Source organism: Thunnus albacares, chromosome 17, assembly GCF_914725855.1.
Source record: "Thunnus albacares chromosome 17, fThuAlb1.1, whole genome shotgun sequence".
Classification (NCBI taxonomy): domain Eukaryota; kingdom Metazoa; phylum Chordata; class Actinopteri; order Scombriformes; family Scombridae; genus Thunnus; species Thunnus albacares.
The window spans coordinates 28,292,246-28,303,430 of NC_058122.1; the positions used below are offsets into that span (position 1 = coordinate 28,292,246).

General features: G+C 34.9%; 1 protein-coding gene across 2 annotated transcripts in view; it reads right to left on the minus strand.

Moving 5' to 3' along the window:
• The window catches only part of LOC122966214 (interferon-induced very large GTPase 1-like), a 103,568-nt gene that overhangs the window by 90,723 nt on the left and 1,660 nt on the right, over positions 1–11,185 (minus strand). For both annotated transcript variants that reach the window (XM_044330247.1, XM_044330249.1), the window contains exons 2-12: positions 10,713–10,814; positions 10,562–10,608; positions 10,092–10,203; positions 8,423–8,548; positions 7,726–8,307; positions 7,177–7,217; positions 6,120–6,237; positions 4,719–4,765; positions 4,248–4,359; positions 3,192–3,232; positions 1,910–2,027 (exon numbers count right to left, since the gene is read on the minus strand). In XM_044330247.1, the coding sequence (XP_044186182.1) occupies positions 1,910–2,027; positions 3,192–3,232; positions 4,248–4,359; positions 4,719–4,765; positions 6,120–6,237; positions 7,177–7,217; positions 7,726–8,307; positions 8,423–8,548; positions 10,092–10,203; positions 10,562–10,608; positions 10,713–10,797 (1,429 nt within the window). In that variant the 5' untranslated portion in view covers positions 10,798–10,814. The remainder of the gene's footprint in view (positions 1–1,909; positions 2,028–3,191; positions 3,233–4,247; positions 4,360–4,718; positions 4,766–6,119; positions 6,238–7,176; positions 7,218–7,725; positions 8,308–8,422; positions 8,549–10,091; positions 10,204–10,561; positions 10,609–10,712; positions 10,815–11,185) is intronic.

Below are 11,185 nucleotides of genomic sequence, written 5' to 3' on the forward strand. Positions count from 1 at the left end.
AACAAGCAAAGGTACGGCGTACTGACACTGCGATAGCTTTGTAATCATGTTCTGCTTAAGAAAGCTGTCTGAGCAGTGAAATACTGCCATTTGAACATCCATTGGATGCAGATGGGACTGTTTTGGTTTATGAGAGTCTGCACTGGTGTTAAAATTAGCAAAGTCATCATCTTCTTCTTCTTCTTCTGTTTCTGTGTTCTGTGACTTTGAGTGGCTCACCTCAGGACTGTCTTGTTTTACAGGAATATATCTGGCTCTGTAGTCTAACATCATCAACCTCTGAAGAAAAGTGTGAGCTGGATCTTTCTCAGATGTGTTGTGGTGCTGTTTTACAGGTTGACTTATTCTAAGAAAATCTCCTGGTGTCAGTTTCTGTTGAAGGTGAAGTCTGCTGAGCAGTGTTTTAAATTCTCTTTGATATTGCTCCTTTCTCTTCTCTTCAAAAATCTTCTCTGACTTCTGTAAATAATAAGTAAATAATCATGTACTGTATATAAAAACTTCAAAGACCTTCAAAGACTGGGTTATAAATTATATAGTCTTTAATTTTAAATTCCTTACCTTATCCTTGTTTCCATCCGCATCTGTATGTAAAGTACCTGCAGTACAACAAGAAACTGCATTACCAGAGGGACAGAGCAGTGTACTACTGAATCAATGTACTTTGGTTTCTATTATTAATTCTGAATTATTAGTTTGATTAGTTTTCTTTTTTCTTGAAAGGGTTCAGATGAGACTGAAATAGCCATGGAAAGTTCAATTAAAGAGTGAGTGTACTGTGTAATCCTGCTTGGTCCCTCCCTTTACCAAAGTAAAAAATACAACAGAGTGGGTGGGATTGTTCAAACACTGGCAGCGATATGAGAGCGTAGTAGTAGTAACAAATTTGTGCTGTAGCTACAAGTCAACCTATGACAGAACGCTAACTTTACTGCTTTATGTGAGGATTTGATTGGCTGTATGAAAACAAGTTGTCTATCTAAGTAGTATGAAAGTTAATTCCATTGAATTAATGTAAAAGGGGTGCCATCATGAAACCAAAAATAAAAGTTTTACCCCTTCGGTCTCTGATTTTTCTCTCAAAGGAAAACACAGGACAAGTGATCTACAGAGCAGATGTGTATGTTGGAGTGGACAAAACAACTTTAACTTGGACTTTAGCAGGGTCAGTTCTGATCCGAAACACCTTATAATCTTCTTTTACACTGATTTTATATTTTTCTCTCTGATGACATTAGTACAGTCCTCTTTGTACCAAGCCCCCACCAACAGCGTTGGGCTATATGGTGATTTTTGCTTAGAGGATGCATTCAATATTGCAGCATTACATGATGCCCACTGGATCAAAAATACTTTTTTCCCCATATAAAACCATACAAAAGTAATGATTATAAACAATAAAAAATCATGAAATTACTTTTTGTACTATCAGAATGTGCTACAATATGCAATACAATAAAATTGGGAACGTCTAGAGCTCTATCAGTGAATCATTTTATGCTCTTCATGTCTGTGAGGAGCCAACAGGAAGTCAGCTGGCTCAGCCAGCAGAAGTCTCTAAAGCTGTGTTCAGACAGACATTAGTACTGAATTATGCAGCCCCCCTCAGGAAATTCACTCCACTGATGCAGCAGGGGCTTTTCAAAATTAGTGGCCTCTGCTCACTTCATTAAGTGGCACATTGAGCCCAGTTTTAACAGGTGAATACTTTAATGTATGAAACTTGATTAAGTGTTGACAAAATGACTAGAATTGTTTTATTCTATCAGAGTTGAGACATAATTAAAGGTTTATTATTTAAAAACCATTCTGGGGTGTAGTTACTCTTTAAAATATGAATATGAATTAAACCCATGTTACTGTACATCCATGTCAAAATTAAAAAATCAAAAATTGATTAAATGTTTACCTTTCTCATTTGGTGCAGATGTTTTCACAGACTTGTCCTGAGGCTTTCCATCTGATGTTGTGCTTCCATCATTCTTCTCTGAGTGTTCAGCATCACCAGGTTCAGTCACTGGATGACACTAAGAAAACAAATGATTTTATTTACCCTTTAGTTCACCAGGTCATTACAACAGAGAAGGTTCTGATGTAACAGATTTAGACTAAACATGTTTCTAGACAATATAGGAGAACAGGGCAAGTTCTAAAACCTGGATTAAAACTATTAGAAATGCTATAATCGTCACCCCAGGGTAGATACAGTAAAGTAGATGGTCTTAAATGTCTGCCATACATCAGTGATTGGCTGCAATAATATAGCAACAATTTTAAATTATGATATTTAAAAGGTGTGGAGCAAATTTCAGATTATACACAGAGGGTAACCAGTTGTGTGAGAAGTGCGACATTCCAAAAAGAGTAATATTTATAGTTTAAATAATTTACAAATTCAATTTCTTCATTTTTGGACAGAACCCCAGTATTGTCCAAAATTGAGGAATTGACACCCGCTCATAAGACAGGATAAGGTTAGCTATCTTTGATTTAGGACTTGTCTTCCAGAGAATTTCATGCATAGAGAGGCCCAGACAGAGACAATGAATACAAAATTGAAGTTATTATTACATTACAAATGGTTATTTCATACCAGTCAGACTACAGTAAATCACATGTTCCAGATAATTGTGTTAAATGCTGGGACGAGAAGGATACATTTCTAGATTTGTATGAGAATGTCAGCCACAGGAATTCTGAAAGAACGTTTATTAAATGTGTGAGCCATGTAACTGGTAAAGCAGTTCCTCTTCGAGCCAAATTCTGTGTAGCTGGAATTTGAAATGAAGACTTGTCACTTTACAGCAATCATGGTTTAGTGACTTTGCACTCCTCTGGAATAACGTGGACATACATTCTATAGGAATATGGACCAAGGAATTGAAGGCTATCTTGCTTTGGAGTGATTTACTTATGTTGTGAAAAGGACAGACACAAACTTTACTTGTTTGTGACTTTTTGGAAAGTCACACTTTTGAAGGACTTTGCTATTTTTTTAGCTTTTTTGTCCTTTTTGCTTTGGGAGAGGGACTGTGTACTGATTGTTTAAATGTACATATTGTATACATTAAAACTCAAATAAAAATATCTTTTTTTCTAAATGTTATTATTATTAATTAACAAGATGAATTGTGTTGCAGTCACTTTCTATAGCATCTAATTTGGTTGTAAATTCAGGTGTTAGAGCTTACCTTTAGCTTGATTGCAGATGCATTCTTCTCGGACTCATCTACTGGAGGGAATGTGGAAAAAGCAGATTGGACAGTAGATCTATACCCATTTATCTCATGATAAGCTGTTGTACCATTGATTTGACTCACTGCTTCTCAGGTAACAGTCATCTCATCTGTTTATCATGTCTCTCATACCAACTACACAATAGATAACTCTGCATTGTGCATTCAAATCATTCACTAGCCATAGCCTAGTGTACCAGTTTCCCTTTCCCTCTTGTGTCTTGTTTGTTAAATGTTGTAGTGTTTAGGACTTGTAGCTGTAGTATTAGTAATAAATGTGTATGTAACTAAAATGAACTTGTTTGTGTTTTCTTGTGCTTGCATCTCAGTCACTTTACCTTAAAAGACCTATACCCTTGCCAAATCATAATTACGATCAATAACAATCATAATTCTAACTGACTTCTCTTGTATGGCCAACAAGGAGGACTATTTCCCTATCATCATACCTGCTCTAATATGAGTTATGTCACTTATGAATAATTTCATGTTGAAGTTGTGCACAATAATAATTCATAATTCCCCATAAAATCAAAAACTATTTGAGTGCACATATTCCTACAGATATGAATACTTTTCATGAGGACATATTTCATTTCATACTGTCACTTGCAATTGTGCACTGCCAAGCTGTCTGAGAGTGTGCACATTACAGACTTCCTCTAGCTGAGCCAGCTAATGCCCTGTCAGCTCCCCATACAAATGAATGGGATAAAATTATTGAATTATGCAACTGGTCTTGAATTTCGAGGTGTTTGTAACAATCAGAAATAATCCATGTCTACATAGTTTTCGAATAGGCCTACTGTTACATGAATTTTCCTTCTGAATTTGAACCTTAAAATATATACACACTAAATAAATAGTTATATGTACACTGGAAATTCAGATAGACGGATTTGAAATTAAAATATTTCAGTGCTGTAAATTCAGAGGTATTTAATGTTCAACATTAGATATTCAGTTGTTAGTAAAATTAAAGTCTGTATGGCTATTTTCTTCTATATTCACCTTTCTTATCTGATGCAGTTGGTACTTCAACTGTGATTTCAGACTCTCCTGACGTTGTTTCATTGTTCCTCTCTGAGTGTTCAGCTTCACTGGGGTCATTCACTGGATCACACTACAAAACAGATGATTTTTTTTACAATAAATTCCTCAGGTTAGACCCACTGACAACATGAAACCAAGAAAACAGCATCTGGATAAATAGAGATAACATAACAAGTTGAAGATCAACAAGATGCAGTGGTGTCACGATTAAGAGAGTGATAAAACAAAAATAAAGTCTGTTAAGGGAGTCATTGAGTTAAAACCTTTTCAGTTTAAGATGAAGATAAAATAAAATATCTCATATCTTTCTGAAAACGTAGATGTACAGATGTGCTACCAAACAAACTTCCTGTGAATAAAGGTTTTGGATAGAAAGAACTTGGAACTGTCCTAAATGCAGCTGTATGATGATGACAATAATGCCTTTACCTTGGCTTCAGTCTCACTCTTCTCTAACTCCTCGACTGCAGTGCAGGCTAATGTAGGAAAAACAGAAAACACATGATGAGCTTCAAAATCATAATGTTTGGTTAGTTAGCTACCTGAGGTTTATTAAACTTTATTTTCAAAACTTAAAATTGCAAAAACTTAAACTGCATTACCAGAGGGACAGAGCAGTGTACTACTGAATCAATGTACTTTGGTTTCTATTATTAATTCTGAATTATTAGTTTGATTAGTTTTCTTTTTTCTTGAAAGGGTTCAGATGAGACTGAAATAGCCATGAAAAGTTTCAATTAAAGAGTGAGTGTACTGTGTAATCCTGCTTGGTTCCTCCCTTTACCAGAGTAAAAAAATACAACAGAGTGGGTGGGATTGTTCAAACACTGGCAGCGATATGAGAGAGTAGTAGTAGTAACAAACTTGTGCTGTAGCTACAAGTCAACCTATGACAGAACACTGACTTTACTGCTTTATGTGAGGATTTGATTGGCTGTATGAAAACAAGTTGTCTATCTAAGTAGTATGAAAGTTAATTCCATTAGATTAATGTAAAAGGGGTGCCATCATGAAACCAAAAATAAAAGTTTTACCCCTTCAGTCTCTGATTTTTCTCTCAAAGGAAAACACAGGACAAGTGATCTACAGAGCAGATGTGTATGTTGGAGTGGACAAAACAACTTTAACTTGGACTGTAGCAGGGTCAGTTCTGATCCGAAACACCTTATAATCTTCTTTTACACTGATTATGTATTTTTTTCTCTGATGACATTAGTACAGTCCTCTTTGTACCAAGCCCCCACCAACAATGTTGCGCTATATGGTGATTTTGGCTTAGAGGATGCACTCAATATTGCAGGATCACATGATGCCCACTGGACCAAAAATACTTTTTCCCATATAAAACCATACAAAAGTAATGATTATAAACAATAAAAAAAATCCTGAAATTACTTTTTGTATTACCAGAATGTGATACAATAAAATTCATGTCTGTGAGGAGCCAACAGGAAGTCAGCTGGCTCAGCCAGCAGAAGTCTCTAAAGCTGTGTTCAGACAGACATTAGTACTGAATTATGCAGCCCCCCTCAGGAAATTCACTCCACTGATGCAGCAGGGGCTTTTCAAAATTAGTGGCCTCTGCTCACTTCATTAAGTGGCACATTGAGCCCAATTTTAACAGGTGAATACTTTAATGTATGAAACTTGATTAAGTGTTGACAAAATGACTAGAATTGTTTTATTCTATCAGAGTTGAGACATAATTAAAGGTTTATTATTTAAAAACCATTCTGGGGTGTAGTTACTCTAAATATGAATATGAATTAAACCCATGTTACTGTACATCCATGTCAAAATTAAAAAATCAAAACTTGATTAAATGTTTACCTTTCTCATTTGGTGCAGATGTTTTCACAGACTTGTCCTGAGGCTTTCCATCTGATGTTGTGCTTCCATCATTCTTCTCTGAGTGTTCAGCATCACCAGGTTGAGTCACTGGATGACACTAAGAAAACAGATGATTTTATTTACCCTTTAGTTCACCAGGTCATTACAACAGAGAAGGTTCTGATGTAACAGATTTAGACTAAACATGTTTCTAGACAATATAGGAGAACAGAGCAATCACTTGCATCCAACAATAACATTGAGCTGTCACGTCTGTCCATGTACCATGCAAAGTTCTAAAACCTGGCTTAAAACTATTAGAAATGCTATAATCATCACCCCAGGGTAGATACAGTAAAGTAGATGGTCTTAAATGCCTGCCATACATCAGTGATTGGCTGCAATAATATAGCAACAATTTTAAATTTCAGATTATACACAGAGAGTAACCAGTTGTGTGAGAAGTGCGACATTCCAAAAAGAGTAATATTTATAGTTTAAGTAATTTACAAATTCAATTTCTTCATTTTTGGACAGAATCCCAGTATTGTCCAAAATTGAGGAATTAACTCCCGCTCATAAGACAGGTTAAGGTCTGATATCTTTGTTATTTAAAGCAGTTCCTCTTCGAGCCAAACTCTGTGTATTTGGAATTTGAAATGAAGACTTGTCACTTTACAGCAATCATGTTTATTGACTTTGCACTTCTCTGGAAAAACGTGGACATACCTTCTATAGGAATATGGACCAAGGAACTTGAAGCCTGTCTTGCTTTGGATTGATTTACTTATGTTGTTAAAATGACAGACACAAACTTTACTTGTTTGTGACTTTTTGGAAAGTCACACTTTTGAAGGATTTTATTTTTAGCTTTTTTGTCCTTTTTGCTTTGGGAGAGGGAATGTGTACTGAGTGTTTAAATGTACATATAGTATATGTTAAAACTCTAATAAAAATATCTTTTTTATAAATGTTATTATTGTTAATTAACAAAATGAACTGTGCTGAAGTCACTTTCTATAGCATCTAATTTGTAAATTCAGGTGTAAGAGCTTACCTTTAGCTTGATTGCAGATGCATTCTTCTCTGACTCATCTACTGGAGGGAATGTGGAAAAAGCAGATTGGACAGTGGATTTTAATCTTACATTTATTGTTGAGTTTTTAATGCTGCATGATTACTATACTTTGACAATGTCCAACCTTTATCCATCTATTTTCTAATCCACTTAACCTATACAGAGTATAGGGTATCTATACCCATTTATCCCATAATAAACTGGCAGATTTATGTGTTGGCCATGTGAACAGTAATATAAGGCTTACATCTATGAAACATACAATTTGAAGCAGCTTTATCAAGACTTGTTGATAAGTTTACAGTAACAGATACAGAACATCCTGGAGACAATCTTAAAATGTATGTTTCAGAACAAATAAAATTATATTGTTATTGAAATAAAATATTTTTTCACATCAACAAAATTAACCCTTTTGTAGTTGTCTGTTTCAATTTCAGCAACAATTTTGTTGTGACTTCAGTGTTTTCAAACTCACAAAAATGAAACTTAAGTTGTATTCAAGCACAATTTTCCTTTAAATCTCACCTGTTTGATTTTGCTGAGACACAGAGGAATTGATCCTCTCTTCTTCCTGGGATTTTGGGTCCAGCTGGTCTTTGTCATCACACATTAGTCCACTGTAGCAGTGTGGATCATTTTCAGACACCAAGTCATCTATGTTCTTAAATAATGCTATTATATCATTTACATCCATCATACTGTTGTTACATGTAAGGTATCTTTTTTCACCACTATTAGCTTCCAACTCTGTCAATGCACTTTCACATTTTTCATCTGTCTTATGAGTGACAACTGTCAGTAAATAAGGAAGTGATCCTTTTCCAAAAGTTTTTTCTAGCCACTGCACTCCTGAACTATACTGGCTGATATGCAGACCATTTTGTAACAGTAAGAGAAAGGCATGGATTCCCCTCTTTAATGGGAATTTGTCAATGTTTTGAAGACCAAGCATGTTGATGACATATATGCGCCGACCAAACAAATCATACAGTTTGTGTGAAAATTGTTCCTCATTTGTTTGCACATCATGGTCAAGTAGGAGGTTGTTCGATCCAATCTCAATGGAATTTGTGTCACCAACTAACACAAGTGTACGATCAGTTGTCACTGAAACACAATAAAGAATAATATCATAATGTTGCAATCACTGAAGCAACACACTTTTTTGACATTTTTCTGAAATACAATACAAAATAGGGAAATGGATTAAAGTATTTCTTACATTCTTTGATTTCTCTTGCAACACTCTGACTTGTGCACTCCAGCCTGTCGCTCTCCCCTGCAGTCTGCTCACTAATGTCACTGATGTTTTCATCATGGACCTCTTTGACGTCATCAGCCTCTCCTGCTGAATGGTCAAAGTAGCCAAATGTGAAGATATTGTTTATTGAGTTTTCATAATTCTCCACGGTGTTTGAAACGTGACTTAAATAGAATCTGAAAAACTTGTTTTATTATTATTATTCCTGATGTTCTTAAAGTTCAAAAGTCAATTTCAGAAACTTAATTCCCAGTATATATATATATATATATATATATATATATATGTTTAGATGTCACATATTCAAGAAATTATGTTCAAATTCCTAAAATTCATCTGGCTCAATTTAAATGTAAAACTTCATGTTGAGTCACTGAGACTAAGATTGCTCAAAATGCCTTGGTTAAATCATGGATCTATTCAGAAGAACTGGATATTGCATTCTAAGATATCACCCCAATCATTTCTATGAAGGTTGCTCACAGAAAAAGGGCCCAACCCAGTACCCACACACTGCGAGAAGCCACCTCAGGGAGCAAGCAAGTATTTGTACAGAACCTTTGACAACTTGTTTAAACTCTGGTGCTTTCATGATTTGTCACTTTAATATGCAATTCAGAACTAAGCTGTTGTACCGTTGATTTGACTCATTGCTTATCAGCTAACAGTCATCTCATCAGTTTATCAGGTCTCTCATACCAACTACACAATAGATAACTCTGCATCATGCATTTAAATCATTCACTAGCCATAGCCTTGTGTACCAGTTTCCCTTTCCCTCTTATGTCTTGTCTGTAAATTGTTGTAGTGTTTAGTACTTGTAGCTGTAGTATTAGTAATAAATATGTATGTAACTAAAGTGAACTTATCGATGTTTTCTTGTGCTTGTATCTCAGTCACTTAACCTTAAAAAGACAATACTGAAAACTCCAAAAAGAGGAATTCAGAACACAGAAATTCAGACAGATGAATTTGAAATTAAAATATTTCAGTGCTGTAAATTCAGAGGTATTTAATGTTCAACATTAGATATTCACTTGTTTATAAAACTAAAGTCTGTCTGGCTATTTTCTTCCATATTCACCTTTCTTATCTGATATGAGTTATGTCACTGATGAATAATTTCATGTTGAAGTTGTGCACAATAATAATTCATAATTCCCCATAAAACCAAAAACTATTTGAATGCAGACATTCCTACAGATATGAATACTTTTCATGAGGACATATTTCATTTCATACTGTCACTTGCAATTGTGGATTTTAACATCAACGGGACAGACGGGCTTCCTCATGCTTCTGTATTATTCTGTAGGTGTTTGTGATGGTCAGAAATAATACATGACTACATAGTTTTCGAATAGGCCTATGGATACATGAATTTTCCTTCTGAATTTGAACCCTAAAATATATATACACTAAATAAATAGTTATATATACACTGGAAATGGTTTTGAATTTCAATACTGAAAACTCCAAAGAGAGGAATTCAGAACACAGAAATTCAGACAGATGAATTTGAAATTAAAATATTTCAGTGCTGTAAATTCAGAGGTATTTAATGTTCAGCATTAGATATTCACTTGTTTATAAAATTAAAGTCTGTATGGCTATTTTCTGCCATATTCACCTTTCTTATCTGATGCAGTTGGTACTTCAACTGTGATTTCAGACTCTCCTGACGTTGTTTCATCGTTCCTCTCTGAGTGTTCAGCTTCACTGGGTTCATTCACTGGATCACGCTACAAAACAGATGATTTATTTTACAATAAGTTCCTCAGGTTAGACTCACTGACAACATGAAAGAAAGAAAACAGCATCTAGATAAATAGAGATAACATAACAAGTTGAAGATCAACAAGATGCAATGTTGTCACATTCAAGAGAGTGATAAAACAAAAATAAAGTCTGTTAAGGGAGTCATTGAGTCAAAACCTTTTCAGTTTAAGATGAAGATAAAATAAAGTATCTCATATCTTTCTGAAAATTTAGATGTACAGATGTGCTACCAAAAAAACTTCACGTGAATAAAGGTTTGCATAGAAAGAACTTGGAACTGTCCTAAATGCAGCTGTATGATGATGACAATAATGCCTTTACCTCGGCTTCAGTCTCACTCTTCTCTAACTCCTCGACAGCAGTGCAGGCTAATGTAGGAAAAACAGAAAACACATGATGAGCTTCAAAATCATAATGTTCGGTTAGCTTGCTGCTAGGCTTATTAAACTTTATTTTCAAAACTTTAAATTACCTTTGTCGTTTGCCACAGGTGGATTTTCAAATTCGACTTCAGGCTCCCCTCCGGCTGCTGTGTTGTCATGGTCCTCTGTCTCCATCTTATCTGTTCCTCATTCTTTACAGAATAACAGGACAAAGTCACAAACACAAATACTGAAATAAAATATTTCTGTAAGTGTGAATTGCCTTTCAAGCTGACTGGACAGAGTATTAGATAAAGACAAGGACTATATCTAACATATAACTCATCTTGGTGAACATGCTGAATATTTCACTGAAGGTGAAAAAAGTCCAAATTTTGCAATGTGGAAAAGAAACATCGTTTTCCATTTTTCCTGTCTCCTTTTTCAATGAGTGGACCAAGAGCTGAGTTATTATTTTAGGCATATCAGTAAGACATGAACATTAATTACAAGGTATATTAGCCACAGCTTGTCCAACGTGATTTTTTGTAATAAAATTTCTGTCAGCCAGGGGTGTTTCTAG